This window comes from Stegodyphus dumicola, chromosome 6 (assembly GCF_044657685.1).
Source record: "Stegodyphus dumicola isolate Sdum_Otavi_A_Nest chromosome 6, ASM4465768v1".
Taxonomy (NCBI): Eukaryota; Metazoa; Arthropoda; class Arachnida; order Araneae; family Eresidae; genus Stegodyphus; species Stegodyphus dumicola.
This window is the reverse complement of record NC_140773.1, coordinates 103,470,204-103,490,533: the sequence shown is the minus strand read 5'-3', so window position 1 is coordinate 103,490,533 and position 20,330 is coordinate 103,470,204. Positions and strand designations below refer to the sequence as shown.

The following is a 20,330-nucleotide window of genomic DNA, read 5'->3' as shown; positions in this document are numbered from 1 at the left end:
CATACTTTGGTACATTCTAAAAATATGGCAACTCGTACAGAGGTAGTTGTGATAATAAGTAACAAAATTCCTAGGCTTTTTCATATAAATGATCCTTTCTTTTATTTGACATATCATCTAAATGCAATGAAAGAAGTTAAAACTTTCCTAATTACATGCAATGGAACACATTTTCATTTTAAAACTGCTCTTTCCTTCTTCCTAAACCTGTCTAAGATTCGAATTCATAAAACACAATTTTAAAATAATTTTTTTTCCAAAAATGTGCCATATTTTGTAATTTTAACATCCCTGTTTTCAGGTCTTCACAAAGAGCTGCTACTGCAATCTGCTCCATTCTTCAGAATTCAGAAGAGCAAGTATCAACAAATTTAACCTAATTTTTTCTATTTTATAAACCTAATTATGTTCTTGACATTTGATGACCTGACAATATGGGCTAAAGTGCAGAATCGCCCACTTATTTGTTTGCTGCTTTTTACAAGAGCAAGAAGAATTGGATTTTTGTCAATTTTCTCTCACTTTTTAAATGAAAATAGGTCGATGTGTACATGTATAAAGTCAATGCCATTTTTTTGCAATTCTGGGATGTTTTCGTAAGTGAAAAGAGGTCGATGTGTACATGGATACTGAGGATGTGCAATTCTTAAAAACGCGCCAAGCTGTGGGCGATTCTGCCCTTTCACCACGACACGTTGCGACAATCTAAGCAGATAATCCTGATAATGATAAAAATAACTCCTGGTTATGATAAAAATCCTGATAATGATAAAAATAAAGTATCTGTTTGCTATACATACCTTCTTTTTATTATCCAAAATATTATCCATAATTCGGCCTAAAATTCCAGACGTGCCACGATTATTTTCTATATTAGCAATATTAGAATCTTTTCCTGATGAGAACGTAGATTCATCAGAATACAAACTCTGAGAGGAATTTGACACATCAGACGTTTTATCTTCAGATTGCTCGGGAGCTTTGATTGTAGATGCAGATTTCTCTGTAATATCAATAAAATAGATACAGTAAAAGATAATGCCAAATGTTAATATGTGTATATATATATAATGCACATATTAAAGCTTACCTTTACTTTTCCAAAATATATTACGGATAGAAAACGTTTGAGATTTGGATTCGGGGCTTAGTGGCGCAAACTGCGTGAGTGATGTTCGTGATTCCAACTTTTTTGCCATAGCCATAAGTTAATGCAAAACCGAGAAACTTAGCACAAATACATGCATATACCTATGCATATAAGAAGAGTCTAAAAAGAAAAATATAACTTCATAAAACACTCATAATATTCATATAAAATATGATGCTAAATTTCACTCGCAAAACATTTTTTACTTTTTATAAAATATAAGGAGCTATAAATAACATTTTTGGATATTGCTTAAGCATTTGGTTTTGAGAGATTTATAACTAGCAAGTATAGGTATTACACTCGCAGAACACCACCCACCACAGCAGAAACCCCAAACCAAAACAAATTAGAGTGCGTAAACGCCCGACATAACATGATCCTAGAAAAGCTGATTACACGCGCAGAAACAGTTTCTTGAAATCTGCTTGATAGCAGTTGGTGTATTGTTCTGTCAAAATCGGATGCCTAGACACAAATTGTTCTTTATATACAAATTTTTTTTTTTCTGATTTTCTATATGTTAATTTTGGTATTGATCTTAATCTATAAATCATTCATTTAAAAATACAAATTCATGGCAGTTAGTTTTCTATTTATAAAAATGTTTACTCTCTGAGTGGTTGCATGGTGACAAATTGTAAACTGGAACCGAAAGTTTTTTTCTTTATTTATGGGAGCTAGGTCTCGTGACAAGTTGCATGAGTTCGAGTGTAATGTCAAGTTGTTTTGTTTGGTACCTTATCCTGTCAAACTTGTAAGGTTAGTATTAGATAACCGTTTGTAATTTTGGTCATTGTTTCTTACAGTGACACATTCAGAACCTCTGTCCCAAACAATAAAGAGTAAAGTTTAATTTTTGTTATTTTTGTTTTCGGCAGTAGATCAGGAATCGAATGAAATTCAGTATATAATTTTGATTACATCATATGTTATTCGTTAAATTATTTCTTTTTTTACTAAAAGATTTTATATAGTTTCAAATAAGTAGAATTATTCTACTTAACAAGAGTAATTTATGATTCCTTTAACTGGATTTTAAATATGATGTGTCACAAGAATATAAAAACAATGGTTTAAATGCATGCTATAGATAGATTTCAATAAAACATATTTTAGCTAAGCGTTTGCTGTTATTTTGTTATATTCTGTTTAATAATTGTAAATGTCTGTCTTTATTAGTTCATATTAATAACATATGGCCGGCTTAAAAATGGGTTTTAATCTTTTTATTTATGAATAAATTTGATAAGTAAGATAGTTTCTCCTTTATATACTATAGGATATTTTATACTATATTATAAATTTTTAAGAGTAACTGTACGGGAAAAGAATAGTATTGAAATTCCAAGATCAGCTATGAGCATTTAAACGAGATTAAATTTTACTGGCAGTTTAAATGTAAAATGTTGAATTTCTTTTGAAAAATAAAATAGGTAATCATTTCTGAAAATATTGCATGGGTAATAAAATTAGAAAGTGAAAGAATCTCCAGTAGTTTTGTGGTGAATTTTTGTCTACAGAATAATTATTCTAGTTAAAAGACCTGAATATTTCCATATTGTCAGTTTGAAGTTGCTTGAAAAGTTATCAGTGCTATCAATTTCTTTAAATTGTGTATTGCAATAATAACTAACCTTTTTATGCATTCATCTGAAAAATTAAAAGATAATGTGTAACAAATTGCTCACAGGAGGAGTTTTTATGAAGAGAAATTAGTAAATGTGCTTAACTCTTGCAGAACTGTCCGCAAATAAGTTAGAAAATTAGCATGATATTTCATGGTGAAGAAGTCAAGAAGTAAGCTGTATGAAAATCAATATGGATTATTTATTTATTCGATTTTTCGCAGCAAATGCTTGATGGCAACTATTTTTTATTACTCTAGTGGATTACTGGTTCATATTTCATTATGTTAAGAAGCATGCTAAACTTGGCACAATAACAGGGCAACTGGCCGACTGGAAATATGCCATGTTGTTTACTGAGCCCTGCAAATGGTTTTAGCCTTATGCTAATTCTGAAGACGTTAACATTTAAGCTAACATTTCATGTACAGAAGGCAGGTTTAATTCTAGTATCCGGTGCACACAGGATTTGGCGACTTTATGATGAGCAGTAAAAACCGGATATTGCGATGAGTAGTTAACGGGTCATTCAAAGAAAATATATAGTTAAACATAGTATATATTATGTATCTAGTATATATACTATGTATATAGTATAGTATATATATATAGACGTTTTTTGGATCATTTTTGGTGTTGGCGATAATTTTCAAAGTTGCGCCAAGGCTGCACCGTATACTAGGATTTTACCCAGAAGGCATTGTGAACTTTTTACTATATATTAACCATCATATTTTTAAACTGTAAAAAATTTCAAAAATAACATGGTACTTTTCCGTTTCGCCGGCGCAAATCTCGCCAAGCAGACTTTATTGGCGACAACATACAGTATACACATAAAAAATTTTAGTTCTAAGAATTCTTCTTTTTTTTTTTTGAAGGCATAAACATTTTAATATCGCTTAAAACTTTATAAAAAGCCAATAAATAAAGACAAATTTGTAAAAAGACATTAATTTAAGAATTTACTATGCTTTCATGGTTCAACATCCTAATTCGCCGGTCCATATCACGTGACTCCAAGCGATCTCATCTCACGTAAACTACTCTACAAAAATCTAATGCTCTCCGTAATTATCTACATTAATTTCAAGTTAAATCTTAATTTGGAACACAAGTTTAAATGCAAGAAATATTTCAATGCGTACGAATAGCTTACTCAGAAATTATGTAAAACTGCAGTGCTTTACTTCACTAATGCATTCTCATTAGAATTGATGAATTTAACCCTTGACTTTTCTTTTCTATATTTTCGGCTTCGGGTAAGCGCTGTGATTGCATCCTAATTGACCTAATTACCGAAAATGGCTTTAGACATAAAACTGAACTATCTGATAAAAATTCTATCTAATTATATGCCAGTATTGAAAGAAACAATCAATCTGATAAGAAAAAGCTGCGACTTGTTTTGAAAATGAGGCGTAAAAGGTTACCAGCGAGAATATTCCGTTTGGCATCGGTTGTACCATTATTGGCGACTTTATCGCTTGCGCCGGCAAAACGGAAAAGTACCAATAACATTTAACATTTTCACTCTTTTGTATTCAGTTTCTTTTAAAAAATGTGTTCAATAATTTATCATTTTCAATTATTGCCAATTCTTATGCTAACAAATATTTGTCTCCGTAAAGAAGTACAGCCCACTAGTAGCCAAGCAGTAAAGTCACCGAACACTGGTAGTTTACTCCATGGTTTGAATCCCAGCAAACAGGCTGGCTACATGGGTGTTTTCATAGTTTTCCCCAATATATAGGATCCAGTTTCTGTTAGAAAGTCCTCCTCAAAAGCATCCCTTCCCTTAGGCAGATAACCCTTGACTGTTTTGCCATAAATACCATGAATAAACCAAACCAAATCATAAAGAACTAGATTAGAAATGTGTTGATTACATTACCCGTTCTTCCATTATTAACCCTCTGGCTGCTCATCCTGCGATTTTCACGGGGAATTCAAATGTTGCAAAATCTGCTCATCCCGCGATTTCCGCGAGCATGTGTTTTTCTTCCTTTATTGAGGAGTGCATCCCTTTTTCCCCTTTAACCACTAAAATAAATTATATACAGTATTAGATGTTTAGTTTATGCTTTGGACAAGAGATATCGTTAATTGTCCACTAAATTGCAGCGTTTGAAGGCACGTGGTATTACCGCTCAAACTCCACTTTTTCCTGCTTTTTTCTTACAGAAATGGCTGCTAGAAAACATTTAGTGATATCTTGATTATTTAATTAAATTATTGAATTATTAATTTTATTTATTGATTAGATTGATTATTAATTCGATTTATTGAATCTGCTGCAAAGACTGTGGAGTTTGAACTCTATCATACTAAACTCCATTTCTAAGATATTTTTTCCTCAATGCTTTATATTTTCTTAAATGTTATATATTTTATTTTTTTATATTATGCAATAAATAGAAAGTAACTATAATTTGACTGACAGTTATTTAAAAAATTGGCTAATCTTTGGAATATGGTAACAGGTAGTTTGGCGACATTTTGGTAAGGCGATAAAAGTCAAGAGTGTGCGCAATGCCATTTTTGTGCAATTCTGGGATGTTTTTTTAAGTGAAAATAGGTCGACGTGTACATGGATGATACCGTGTATGTGCAATTCTTAAAAACGCAGCAAGCAGTGGGCGATTCTGCACTTCTCCCTATTTCGCACCTAATCTTCATAATAATTAAGCATTTTTGTTCCATAAAAGTTCTAGTATAAGCGTAATTTGGCTAGCAGATTGTTGGAAAAAATGTTGATTAAAAAAAAAAAAAAAAAAAAAAAAAAACCCAAAACTAGCAGGTTGCTGTAGCAGGGTTGGTTGCCAAACTTTTGCCAAAAAATTGCCAAGTTACCATAATCCAAAGATTAACCAAAAATTTTTTCTCCGTGATAACATCTGAAATTAGTTTCTCATGATAAAAATCTATATAAAAAATATTTTCTAGAAAGGAAAAATGCATTTTTCAATTCTCCAAAATATATAGATAAAAAAAAAAAAAAATTTTTTTTTTGAAGCAATTTCGGTTTACAAATTGAGCAGTCAGAGGGTTAAGGTACTCAGAAATTTTTAGAAAGTTTGTACTGATGCTAGGGCATAATTTCTAAAATTAGAAATGCCGGAGCCCTATGGAAGACCGTCAGCAAAGAGGAACAAAAGTAAAGAAATAAATAAAATGTCTGTTAAAATCATTAATAATTTAAAAATTAAATAATTGATTATTACAAAATTAATTATTTAACTAATTTATAGAGACATTAGGTATTTTTAGAAGCAGGCAAGATGAAAAATTAGCAACACTTTCGCCGGGAATCGAACCGTGGACCTCTCAAATACACACTGAGTGTGCTGACCACTACACCATGAAAGCTCGCCAAGAATGTGGGAGAAATACCTTATAAATTATTATTATTTAATTAAATAAAATGGTACTATTCCGGAACGTAAAAAAATTGCAGCGAAAATGTATGCGCAAATGTGCCAAATCTAGCAAACGTGGCCATTTAACAGAGCGCCAAATCTAGCATATGCACTGATTTCAGATAGCGTAAGTTTATGTAGTTCTATATTCTTTAAGATTCCATTGAAATACTAGTTTTATTTTTAAATCCTTTTTTGATATCCCATGGATTTAACAATTTGGGAATTGCCTGTGACGAAAAGTTTGCAATAGAATTTTGAGTAAAGTGCAGAATCACCCACTACTTGACACATTTTTTAAGAATTGCACATACTTGGTATCCATGTATACATCAACCTATTTTCACTTAATAAAAAATCCCAGAATTGCATGAAAATGGCACTGCACACACCCTTGACTTTATCTATGTACACATCGACCTATTTTCACTTAAAAAGTAAAAGAAAATTGACAAAAATCCAATTGTTTTGACCCTTGTAAAAAGTGGCAAACAAATAAGTGGGTGATTCTGCACTTTACTGAGAATTTTTTTAAAGAAAAAGCATCATTCGTTATAGAAAATTATGTTTGAACAACCAGCGAGTTGAAATCATACTTTAGCGATAACTCGGTAGCGAAATAGTGATGCAGGCATCCATTCAGTTATGTTTAGCAATTTTTATATAAATTATAAAAATGATCTGAAATAGTTATTTATGCTTTCATTCAGTCATGTTTAGCCTTTTTTATATAAATTATAATAATAAAATTGTATTATACGAATATAACATTTCATCTAAATTAAACCATTCATCTTAGACAGTTATTTACTATTATACTTCCTCTCTTGCGTTAGGGTTGCCGCAATTATTTTTGGCAGCACTGGCATCAACACTAGTTTGCCGATTTTTTATGGCCCTCAAAACCGAATACCTAGTACACCGATAAAATTAATTAATTGTTATTATTAAAAGAGTTAAATAATGAAAGATTAAAGTAATTAAATAAATAAAATGTAAAGGAATTTATTAAAATTTAAGAAGCGATTTGTAATATAATTTTATCGCAAAAATAAAATTTTCGAGATCAAATTTCTACTGAAATTGTTGTTCAGTTACATAAATGAAGCGTCTGAGGATTTAGAGTGTAGGGTTTATATTTATTTTAACTAACATTTATTTTAAGCTATCTTTCCTGTCAAGCCTTTACTTTTCCCTAGAATTGCCAATGCCAGAGTATGTAAATTGTAGTAGAACGCGCAGTATGTTCAAATTTTAGCAGAAGTAAGTTGAGTTTAAATAGAAGGGAAACGAGTTTGTAAGTGTGCTTCTTGAATCGCTAACGTGAAGGTTGCTAGGTAGAAATTTAAGAACTGCACGTTTCGGCCTGTGTGCCTATCTCGGCAGTTCGTTGAATCCTTCAACTGCTTAATCAGTAAGCTCGCTGAATCTCAGCTGCATTTTAGAACGTGGTTAGGTTAGTTACGATTTCAGAGCCTCGTAGGTAGGGATCTAGTTATTTATTCATCCTGTCATTAATTTTTAGTTTCACATTTCTGTTTTGTTAAACCGCCGGGTCGGCGTAGTTTGTGAGCATCAAGTGAACGCAGCTGTTATTTCTAAAGTGGAATAAAAAGGGCTTTAAAACCCTTCTTACGTGTTTGTGTAACTTAACAGTTCATTACAGTCACTACCACAACTACTGACAAGTTGGGGCCACATAATACTACAAGGGCTCCGGTGTGCTCTGGCTAGAATTATGATTTATCCCAAAAACTAAGAAGTGCAAGTTAAGCTATGGATGCTGCTGAAAATAAAATAAATTTTGATGTTTCTGAAAATTGCCTAAATTGTGAGAATCTTGAAGAAAGTTCATAGGTTGAATCCAAAAGGGGTAATATTCTCTAAACATAATTTTCCCACTTCACGTTTCTTTCAGGTCTATTGCAATGTATCAAAATATGAGATATTGGTAAAACTGGATATTACGATCCAGTCTGGTGCGTATTAAAAAAATTACCAAGTCGCCAAATCGTTTGTGTTTGCACGTTTTAGAAAATCGCTAACTCATCATATCGCCATATTAGATAGTTGCGAGTATGAATTAATTCTGTAAACATACAAAAAGTAGATCATGTAAATATGCAAAAATATCTAAACAACCTGTAAAAATGCAAAAATATCTAAAACAGGACTTCAAGAAAAACAACGAAAGAGGGGAAAGTGCAGAATCACCCACTGCTTGGTGCATTTTTAAGAATTGCACATACTCGGTATCCATGTACACATTGACCTATTTTCATTAAAAAAAATCCCAGAATGCCATTGCACACTCCCTTGACTTTATCCATGTACACATCAATATATTTTCACTTAAAAAGACAAAGAAAATTTACAAAAATCCAATTCTTTTGACTCTTGTAAAAAGCGCCAAACAAATAAGTGGGTGATTCTGCACTTTACCCAAAAGTATTTGTAAGTATTTATTTTATATGATCAACAATATTAAAAGTTTTCATAATATCATATACAGTACAAAGTCTGTAATCTGGACTTCGCAATTCCAGATTAGAGTTTTTTTTTCCGGATTATAGATCATCAATTTAAATCTGGTAAGATGGCATGCAGAAATTATAAAATTCAAAATATGAAATCATAATTTATGAAAAAACGAGCAAATATGATCTAAAGAGTATCAAAATTTACCAGAAAAAAAAAGAAAGCTTAATATTTATTTGTTTACTTTATTAAAAATTTTTTTCAATGCGCGCATGCATAAAGTTTGTGGCTTTGAGGTCCGGATAATGGATGTCCGGATTTCGGTCTTTGTACTGTACCATTTTTAAGACAGTAGCAAAATGGAGTAAAGCATTTTATCACGAAATTTGAGAATTTGTAATAAGCAGTAAATGAACAATAAATGATCATAAAGCATTGACTCGTATTTAAGCCATGTTTCGCTTCACTTGGCATAATCTCCAGTCTAGCCAAGATATTTAATCTTTTTAATCTGTCCATAAAATATATCATTCTCTGGGGCTATCTCTGCTGATAAACTATATTTAATTTTAAAAGAGCCCATTTCTGCAACTTTTAAAATAGAAACCTTCCAATTCTTTTAAAACCTTATTTTGTTATTTAATAATTTAGCATTATTGTGCATAAGCCAACTATTATACATTGGATTTACCTATATATTTTTTGTTTAACAAAGCTATCAATTATTTTGTGTCTAAAGAGCATGGAGATATAAAATTTATTAACTTATAAGAGTAGTTACTGTTATATTTATATAGAACATGGGTTGAAATATGTGTGCAATATAAGATACAATACGTGGGCTGAAACACAAGGTTTATGATATCAAGCGATTTGAGGATATTCATTGTACATAAAACTGCTGATGTAGGAAGCAAAGAAACCCCAACTACATAGCCCAATGTATGCTGTAAATACGCTGATAAAAAGAGTTTTCTCACTAGTTGTACTCCAAGCATCATCAGTAGTTACTAGTAGAATTTTAGATAAAATCTTATGATACAATTCCGTTTTGACAACCGTAAAAAAATTGCAGCGAAAATGTATGCGCAAAAGCGCCAAATCTAGCAAACGGGCCCATTTAACAGCGCACCAAATCCAGTGTACGCGCTGATTTCATATTGTGTAAGTTTATATAGTTCTGTATTTCTTATGACGCCATTGAAATACTAGTTTAATATTTAAATTCTTTTTTTGATTTAAAATCCTTTTTTAATATCCTATGGATTTAACAATTTGGGACGAAATGACGAAAAGTCTGCAGTAGAATTTTGGGTAAAGTGCAGAACCCCCACTGCTTGACGCATTTTTAAGAATTGCACATACACTCTGTATCCATGCACACATCGACCTATTTTCACTTAAAAAAAAAAAAAATCCTAGAATTGCACAAAAATGGCACTGTGCACACCCTTGACTTTATCTATGTACACATCGAGCTATTTTCACTTAAAAAGTAAAAGAAAATTGACAAAAATCCAATTGTTTTCACTCTTGTAAAAAGCGGCAAACAAATAAGTGGGCGATTCTGCACTTTACTGAGAATTTTTTCAAAGAAAAAGCATAATTCATTATAGAAAATTACATTTGAACAACCAACGAGATTAAACTATGCTTTAGCGATAACTCGGTAGCAAAAGAGCGATGCAGGCATCCATGCAGTTATGTTTAGCAATTTTTATATAAATTATAATAATGATCTGAAATAGTTATTTACTCTTATACTTCCATTCAGTCATGTTTAGCCTTTTTTATATAAATTATAATAATAAAAAAGTATTATATAAAATTAACCTTTCATCTAAATTACAACATCAATCTTAGATAATTATTTACTATTATACAGTCAAAAGTCTTTAATCTGGACTCATCGGGACTTCGGCGATTCCGGATTATAGATCACCAATTTAAATCTGGTAAGATGGCATGCAGAAATTATAAAATTAAAAATATGAAACCGTAATTTATGAAATAAAGAGCAATTATGATCTAAAGGGTATCAAAAGTTACACAAAAAGAGCTAATATTTATTTGTTACTTTATTAAACATTTCTTTCAATGCGTGCATGCGTAAAGCATACATTACACAAAGTTGAAATTAGAAAATTGCAACCAAAAAACTATTTGATGTGTATTCATGATACTTATAATGACGAGGAATTGGATTTAAATCATATCAAAGACGGAGTACATCGATATGAAATATTGCATTTAGTAAGGAATCATAAGCCGAATAAAATAAAAACGTCTGCTGTGAAGATAAGGATAGTGCTGACAGATCAACTTCCAGTTCATTGCGTGCACCGAAATTCTTCCCCCCCCCGGCAGAGCAGTGTGAAATTGATAAACAGATTTCGGAATGGTTAGAGAAACAAATTATATGCCTTTATCCATTTTTTGCAGCAATTTCACTTTTTGTTTGAAGGACCTCGAAACATGCTTTTGCTTTGTAGATCCTTCGGCAGCTCCAGAATTGGATGCTCTTTTTGACATAATCAAAAGTTCAAGCTTACTTTTATAAAATTGCTCTAAGAGTCTGCAAAAAATAATAAGCCGGATCCAATTAGAAGATTAAGGAACAGTGCAATCTGCAACATTAACTGAAATAGATAATTCGATAATTTTAGCTTAGCTTATACCGTCTGTTATACATTAAACGCACATGCATAAACGTATTATGCGCATGTGTAAACGCATTATGTGTTTACGCATGTGCAGAATGTTTGTAGCTTTGAGGTCTAGATTATAGTTAATTCCAGATTATGGACGTCCGGATTAAAGACTTTTGACTGTACTTCCTTTCTTGCGTTAGGATTGCCGCAATTATTTTTGGCAGCACTGGCATCAACAATAGTTTGGCGATTTTTTACGGCCCTCAAAACCGAATATTACCAATCTTATTTCTCCTCCTTTGAAAACCCTCCCAATCTTGGAAAATTTGAAAATGTAGGCTGTTAATAAAACTTTTTTGGGGGGCTATTTTAGAGAGGATTTTTATTAGTAAAAGTGAATGTGAATATTGTCAAAATTCATCATTCTATTTGGTTGGTAATTCTGGTATTATGAAAACAGTCAAGGATCAAGTTTAAAATATCATTTAATTAATTATAGATACAAATTAAATTTTCTTTGTTTTTAGAATGCAATTGCTTGAGACAAAATCATCTGCAATTTCATCATCAGCTGAATACATCAGCTTCAGAAGTAGCATTCCCCAAAAAAAGGCAAGTTTTTATAAATGGGTCTTGTATTTCATAATCAATCAATATGTATGTAATATATATCTTTAATATATATATATATCTAGATAATTGTTGATGAAGATTCTAGCAAAATATGGACATTATATGATGCTGGACCTCGCAATGTAACCTGTCCTTTGATTTGTTTACCTCCTGTGAGTGGAACTGCAGATGTGTTTTTTCATCAACTTATGGCTTTATCAGCAAAAGGATATAGAGTTATTACAGTAAGGTTAAAATTTTACTGCTTTTCCTTAAAATTTATTTATTATGATCATTAAAAATGAAGGTATTAGCTTGAATAAAACAGCTTTCATATTTGTTTTGCTTCATAGTGTTTTTTGGTTTGTTTTTGTTTTGTGTGGATACTTCACAGTGTCAGTTCAATAATGTATTGCCTGTACTAGCTTAAGGTTATTTTAATTTGCAGACATTACAAGCATTGTTCAGCTTATAATATTTTTATCAGCAGTGACCTGTGTCATGTTCATATTTTATGCAAATACTGAAAGGTATTATTCATTCTATTTGGGACTTTCGAGCCCATAATCTGAATGTGTGGCCTTAATCTGTAGACCACAAGATTATTTTTTAGAGAAGAGAATAATTTAAACATAAAAGTGATGCATGTTAATTAACCTTTTAGAGGTGTCTGTTGCCATTCAGGAACATCTAATTGGAAATTGTTTTAAGATACAATTTTAATGTATCTTGATTTTAATCCCTTCGAGCCGGATAGCGAAAACGCGCGCTTGTCGCGTAGGCCGGCAGTATCTTACGCGAGCGTCTCTCCAGAGCCGGGGGCTTTTTTGCTACTAAGCCTAAATCCATGAAATTTCCGAAGTATCAACGCATTGTTTAATAATGCTCTATAGAGTATTTAAACAGCTTATGCTTTATAGATATTTTTATATATATACTTTAATTACCTTATTTCTTGTTTAAATGCATATTTTACACATTTTATTTTAATTACTCACCATTTTATGACTTTTAACATTATACATCTGAAAACTAAATATATTACTTAAAATTCTCTTTTCGTATGAAAAATTTGAAAACAGGGATCTACACACAGTCCTATGTTACATTCCTTGCACTCGTAATAACTCATTTGCCGTTTTGGAGAATTTTTCTGGGAATGTGAACAAACGAAGCATCGTCGTCTCATTTTCTTATCAGTCCCTTCTGAACAAAGTTTTGGAAAATGTCTTTCAGTTAATCTTTCAGAATCAATATCAGAATATCAGAATTTCAGAATCAATCTGAAATATTTTGCATCATTTCTGCTATTTCATGCTCTGTTAAACATTTTCGACGCTTCGACATTGCAACGGTAAAAACAGAAAGAATTCACGTCTAACAAGATCTAATTATTTTCTAAAAACTGAACTGCAAACCGAAATACTCAATGCCTTAGCGCATATAAAACTTCTACTTACAATGAACAACTACCACGTGTGAATGAAGTGCGATTTAAAGAGACGTCATAAATCACGCCATTCAGAAACATTTAGTTCCCAGTTTGTTTATATAATCAAAAACACGTATATGTGAGTCATTCTTCTTTCATTTCGAGTAGAAGGTCTAATGTACATGTATCTGAAACCATATGGACATACAGTGCCATCTTGTGGCAGAAATTATAGTTTCTAAAACGTTCCAGGGTACTGGCACAAATACGTGACAGATGGTAGTAAACGGGAAAATGCTCTGGCACGCCTGCGTGTCGTCCGGTAGGTGAGTGTGTTCGTTGCTGGCACGTAGACGTGACAGTCGGAGCGAAGGGGTTAACAGGTAATCTTCTGTTACCGGGACCAGATTCAGAAATGTATGTATGGATGCATGTGCAATATATATGGATAAGTATACACACATGTTAGCAATTAATTAGTTCCTTTATTAAAGACACATTTCCATCAAACATTACCGTTCAAACATTAATTGTTAGATACTTGCTTTATTCAGAAACATTACCGTCCACATTACTGCTCAAAAACGTTACAGTTCAAATTATTACCGTTCTAAAAAAAACTGTTGTTGCCAATCGGGAAAATACATTTTAAATAAAATTAATATGTTGCGTTTACATTCGGGCATCCTGACTTAGTTACGACCTCGGAACATTAAGAACTTATACTTAAAAAATTAAATCTGTAATATTAATGTTTATAGTTCGAAAGTCTTTTAACTGTCATATAGATTCACCGTCGTTTTCTATTCTTTTTCCGTGTCCTAGTTTTAGTAATATGCGGCATGTTGTTATCGTTATCCCCAGTCACACTAATGTCATCACCATCATCGTCGTCGTCTTCTGATTCAGCTTGACACTGCCATGACTTTAATTGGCTGGCATGAGCTGTCGTACTAAAGAAATGTCCTTTCACCTTCTCTTCTAATTGAGTCACTCTATAGGTATCACTTGGTAAAACTTCTGTAACTACCAAAGGTCCTCGATACTTTTGTTGTGTTTTGGTTGATTCTCCAATTGATTTAGGTACTCTTCTCATAACTACTATTTCTCCTCATTCGGATGTTAAAGAATTGCTTTTTTTCTTGTCACAATTTGCCTTCATTTTCATCTGCATAGCTTAAATTCTCTTTCTAGTTTCATTCTGTAAGATTACTGGATTCTCCCATTCATTTGCGTCTTCATCTGTAATCCTCATCAATCCGTCGTTAAATTTTGGTGAATAACCGTGAAGGCATTTCGAAAGTAGTTTTATTTGTAGTCTTATATATCATATTGTTTAGATTTCTTTCCCATTCCTTAATCGTTTTGTCCCAGTCTCTCTGATTCGGATTTTCCATACTCGTTTTAATCGTAGCCAAAATTGTTCGATTTGCTCTTTCCACCATTCCATTACCACTTGGATGTTGAGTTGAATTGAGTTTATGACTGATTCCATTATTTTGACAGTACTCTCGAAATTCCTTCACTGTGAAACATGTTCCTCTATCGCTGATAATTTTTTCTGATAACCCAAAATCATCTACAAAACTCTTCAATGCGACTAACACATACTTGGTTGCAGTACTTTTCATAGGATATAAGCGTGTAAATCTTGTAAAATTATCAATTATTACAAATAATTCTGTATTTCCTCTTGAACTTTTTACGAATGGTCCTAAATGATCTATATGTATAATTGCAAAAGGTCTTCTACCAGGTCTAATTGGATGCAGTACTCCTTGTTTCTTACCACTAGGCACTTTATTTACTAGACATTCAAAACACATCGAAATGTGACGCATAACATATTGTTTCATTCCTTTAAACCAGTATAATTCCTTGATATTGGCAACAGTTCTGTCTGCTGAAAAATGTCCCAAAAGATCGTGAAATTTTACTACAATACCTTTTCTCATCGACTTAGGTATGACATATAACAATTTCTCCTTTTCCTGATCTTTTACTTTACGAAACAATCGATTATTCTTCACGACGTAATTTTCAGTTACATATTTCTCTGCATTCGTTCTATCATTTATCTTTTTCTTTAAAATGTCTATTAATTTGCATAATTCTGGATCTGAATGCTGAATTATAAGAATTTGTTCATCTATCGTTAGCGTTAAACAAACTTCCAAGTTGTTTTCAATTATAGAGTCTAAAGTTTCTTCTGGCTGATCAACTGGCGATCGGCTCAATGCATCTATGTTACTCATTTTTTTACCTTGTCTGTGATTTATTTCAAGATTGTATTCCTGGATCAGATTACTCCACCTTTCTATCTGAGGATTTGAAGTTTTCTTCACGTTTAAATAAACTAAAGTTTGGCAGTCTGTAATTACCGTAAATCGGATTCCAATTAAAAATTGTCGAAGTCGTGTCAAAGTCCAAACTATAGCCATTAATTCTAATTTGCTTCAATGATAATTCTTTTCTCTTTCTGTTGTTCCTTTACTTACACAATAAACTAATGCCACTTTCTATCTTAACCTTTTTGCAACAGCATTCCTGCCAGCCCTTTGTTGCTCGCGTCTGTGTGCACTTCAGTTTCTGCTTCTGGATTATATAACGCTAGTATTGGTTCATTAGTTAAATGATCTTTTAAAATACTGAATGCTTCTTGCTGATCTTCGTTCCAACGAAATGTTTCATCCTTCCTCGTCAGTCTCGTTAGCGACTCAGCTTTCTCTGCATATTTCGGTACAAACCTTCTAAAGAAACTTGTAAGACCTAAAAATTGTTTAACTTCATGTTCATTGGTTGGTTTAGGAAAGTTTAATTTGGCTCGTACTTTTCTTGGTCCAGGTTGCATACCATTTGATTTTATTAGAAATCCCAAATACTCAACTTCATCTTTTCCAAATTCGCATTTTGTCGGTTTCAATGTCAGCATTGCTTCTCTCAATCTATCAAACAATTTCCTAAGTTTTTCCATCAATTCTTCCCAAGATTTAGCCGGAATTAATATGTCGTCCAAATAGCACAAAACGTCTTTATTAAGCAATGGACCTAAAACTTGATTCATAAGTCTCTGAAATTCTGCAGGTGCATTAGCTAACCCAAAGATCATACGTTCAAATTGACCAGTATCATCTGGAGTGATGAAAGCTGTTTTCAGTTTCGCTTCTTCAGTTAAAGGAATCTGCAAATATCCATGAGCTAAGTCCAGTGTAGTGAAAACTTTACACTCACTAAGACATTCAAGAAGATCATCTATACTAGAGAGTAGAAATTTATCTTTAACAGTTTGCGAATTCAACTTTCTATAATCTATCACTAATCGTAATTCATCTGTTTTTTTCTTTACGAGTAAAACTGGACTAGCATACGGAGATCTTGTTTCAGTAACAATTCCATATTTCTTCCATTCATTTATTATCTTCTTTATAGAAGCACGCTCTTCGGCATTGGTTTTATACGACTTCATGCAAATAGGCTTACTCACTTCAATTTCTTTAATATCCATTTTTGTTAAGTTTGTACACCCTAATTCCTCCATATTTAATGCAAAACAATCTCGATACTCATTTATCAAATCTAAAACTTCCTGTTTTCTTTCTGGCGTAGCATTATTATTAACTTTAATTTCTTCTAAAGTAATCGGTCTCCTAAACTTCTTAATTTCATTTATTATCAGTATTTCCTTTTGACTTGAATTTTCAGTTTTCTGATCTGAACTTGGTTCAACTAATTCTGCTACTTCCGCTCTACCGATACATTGATTCTCTTTCAAAATTAGTTTTCGATCGCTGTAGTTAGTGACTGGTATCACTGTTTCTCCCTTTATTACTTCCAATTGCATTTGCATGCAGTATCCATGTTCTCTGCATTGCACCTGTGTGTGATCATCATAGTGCGAGTATAAAGACTTGAATTTTTCGTGGAGAGATTTTCTTGCACCTGTGCTTCAATCTTTCTGCTTGTTCCATGGTCAACATTTGGCATTGCATCATCATCATGTATTTAGTTTCATATTTTACCTTTTAATTTTAAATAAAGTTAATTTTATGTTTCGACCTTCCTTTAATGAACCTTTTGACAAGTTTAGAGTCTTATGGCATAAACCATTGCCACATTTGGTGACCCAAGAAGAGCACTGTAGTTATATGTAGCCAGAGTGAAAAGCTGAGGGAAGTTAAATATTGAGATTTCATGCCAGCAGTATCTGTGTAAACAATTCTGTTTAGAGCTGCAAATCAGGAATATTTCAGTGAATGTACGAGGCTTTTTTTTTTCCAACCTCCGATTGCACAATATGATGATCAGGTATGCGGCAGGTGATTGGTGTGCATAGTAGGCGACTGCGCATCTTCCCCTCCACATGCTCTGTCACTGGCGAGTTCAACACGCCATTTCCTGTTGAGTTGCAATCACGTAAACATGGCTGTCGATACTGATTCTCCTGCCAAGTGTGAATTGCGCGCTGTTATTCGTTTCTTGCAGGCAGAAGGGAACAGTGCAGCAGAAATTGATCAAATAATGAGTCTAAGTGTATGGAGACAGCTTTATGAGTGATGCCATTGTTCATGAATGGTGTTGAAAGTTTAAAGATGGCCGAACTAATGTGCATGATGAAAGGGGTCAAGGACGCAAGTCTCTCGCTACAGACAACATTGTTCAATGATCTGATGAAGCGGTTAAGGAAAATCGAAGGTTCACCATAAATGAATTATCATTGAAATTTCCGGAAGTTTCAAGATCTTTCCTGTACTCTATCATTACTGAACAGTTGCGCTACAGAAAAGTTTGCACTCGCTGGGTCCCACAAATGTTGGCTGATGACCAAAAAACTCACCGAATGGCTGCTGTGTTGGAGTTTCTGTTGTTGGAGTTGTGTTCATTAGTATTGACTGTTACAATACTAATGGAGAAGATTTTTTGAAATTCATTGTGACAGGTGATGAGGCATGGGTTCAATATGACACGCTCGAAACGAAACGACAATCACAACAATAGATGCACACAAAATCTCCAAAGAGACCCACAAAATTCAAACAAACCTTCAACAACCGTAAGGTTTTGGCAAATGTTTTTTGGCAACTGTGTTCTGAGCTTCCCAGAATTTGGTTTTATTTGCTGCCAATGGAACTAAAATTCTCACATTTGGCACTTAACGCCTTACTTTGAATTTAAATTTATGTCATCCTTTACTTGGTTATTTGTCATTGCAGATCTAAATTAGCCAATTATAGGTGTGGATTTGCTTAAAAAATACTCATTGCTTTTTTATGTTGCTAATAATTGCCTTATTGATTCCAAAACTAATTTGTTATCAAGTGGTAAATTGTTATGGTATTCTTTTAATTCAGGCATATCTGTACTTCTTAGTGATCCCAAATTTGATAGATTTCTTGTTGAATATAGTGAACTCACAAATCCTCCTTATGTAACCAATTATATAATCAGAATTCAACAATTTTCTATTGTATTCAGACTAAAGGTTCTCCCGTGTTTTCTAAACCTTGTGATTGTTGCCAGACTTATTCCGAGTAGCAAAGCAAGATGTAGAGTTTCTTATGTCACAAGGCATCATTCAGCCGTTCAAAAGCCCTTGGGTCAGCCCTCTTCACATGGTCCATAAAACTAATGGTGATTCGTGCCCTTGTGATGATTATCGCCGCCTGAATACTGTGACTATTCCTGATCTGTATACTGTATCACATATTCAAAATTGTACACGGATATTATTTAGAAATAATATTTTCTCAACACTCGATTTGGCTAGGGTGCACCATCAAATTCATGTTAATCCAGAGGATATACCTGCAACTAACCCATTCGGACTATTTGAGTTTCTTAAAATGCCATTTGGTTTACAAAGCGTAAGTCGTCAAACATTCCAAAGATTCATTCATCAACTGCTTTCTGGTTTAGATTTTTGCATTCCCTACTTCGGTTATCTACTAACCTCAGCAGATGAAAATGATCATAAAAACCATCTTCATTTCATTTTTGATAGACTGAAGAAATATGTGTTAAAACTAAATCCTGCTAAATGTGTTCTTGGAAAGTCATCGGTATCATTTCTTGGTTGTAAACATCTTCAACCATTAACTTTTTTTTTCTGAAAACTAACTCAGCTGAAACTAAGTACAGCACAAATGATAGAGAATTATTCGCTATGTATTGCACTGTTAAGCATTTCTACACAATCTTGAGGGACAACATTTTACAGTATACACAGATGATCACCCTCTAATATTTTTATTTAGAAAAAATTCAGATTCTGCATACCCTAGGCTGTTAAGACATGAATTATATTTCCCAATTCATGCTGACATACAACATATTCCGGGATTCGAAAATACTGTGGCAGATGCATTGTCAGAAATTACTGCTATCAGTAAGCTGGATATAACAAGTTTGTAAAAATTTTTGAGTCTCAACAGTATGATTCCAAACTGAGTCAATTACTGCCTACAGAAACTAGCTCATTCAAACTATAAAAGATTGAGCTTTCCATTGGTTTAAATATATACTTTGACGTTACTGGTGACAAGATCTGTCTTTTCATTCACAATCAATTGCGAAAGGCATGTGTTTGACTCTCTTCATTTACTTTCTCATCCAGGTGTACGATTGTTAAAAAGACTCATTCTCTCTCATCATCCATGGCCTTCTGTGTCAAAGGAATGTGTTGCTTTGACTCTGTTTGCATTGACTGCCAGAAGTCCAAAGTCATATGGCATGCTCACAGCCCGTTGCAGTCCTTCGTCATACCCAGTCAACGTTTTAAACCTGTGCATCTGGATATAGTTGGGCCTTTATCACCTTCGACAGGATGCTTCTACCTTTTGACCCTTATAGACTGATTTTCCTGATAGCCAGAAACAATACCTATGAAAAATACTTTGGCAGAACAGTGGCTCAAACGTTTTTTACCAATTGCATTACTAGGTTTGGAGTTCCCACTACCATAAG

At 33.0% G+C, this 20,330-nt stretch overlaps 2 protein-coding genes across 7 annotated transcripts in view; one reads left to right on the top strand and one right to left on the bottom strand.

The window, feature by feature from the left end:
- Positions 1-1,515, bottom strand: part of fab1 (1-phosphatidylinositol 3-phosphate 5-kinase fab1) — a 150,432-nt gene extending 148,917 nt beyond the window's left edge. Inside the window, exons 1-3 of one of the 4 annotated variants that reach the window (XM_035371031.2) lie at positions 1,357-1,515; positions 1,091-1,270; positions 801-1,003 (exon numbers count right to left, since the gene is read on the bottom strand). In XM_035371031.2, coding sequence (XP_035226922.2) covers positions 801-1,003; positions 1,091-1,205 — 318 coding nt within the window. In that variant the 5' untranslated portion in view covers positions 1,206-1,270; positions 1,357-1,515. Of the gene's footprint in view, positions 1-800; positions 1,004-1,090 lie in introns of those variants that run through there. The other 3 variants (XM_085818746.1, XM_035371032.2, XM_085818748.1) reach the window with 3 other exon arrangements.
- A 197-nt stretch (positions 1,516-1,712) lies between these two features.
- LOC118199231 (maspardin-like) overlaps positions 1,713-20,330 on the top strand; it is a 71,781-nt gene continuing 53,163 nt past the window's right edge. The window contains exons 1-3 of one of the 3 annotated variants that reach the window (XM_085818755.1): positions 1,713-1,912; positions 11,854-11,938; positions 12,022-12,183. In XM_085818755.1, the coding sequence (XP_085674881.1) occupies positions 1,824-1,912; positions 11,854-11,938; positions 12,022-12,183 (336 nt within the window). In that variant the 5' untranslated portion in view covers positions 1,713-1,823. Of the gene's footprint in view, positions 1,913-1,971; positions 1,996-11,853; positions 11,939-12,021; positions 12,184-20,330 lie in introns of those variants that run through there. The other 2 variants (XM_035371034.2, XM_085818754.1) reach the window with 2 other exon arrangements.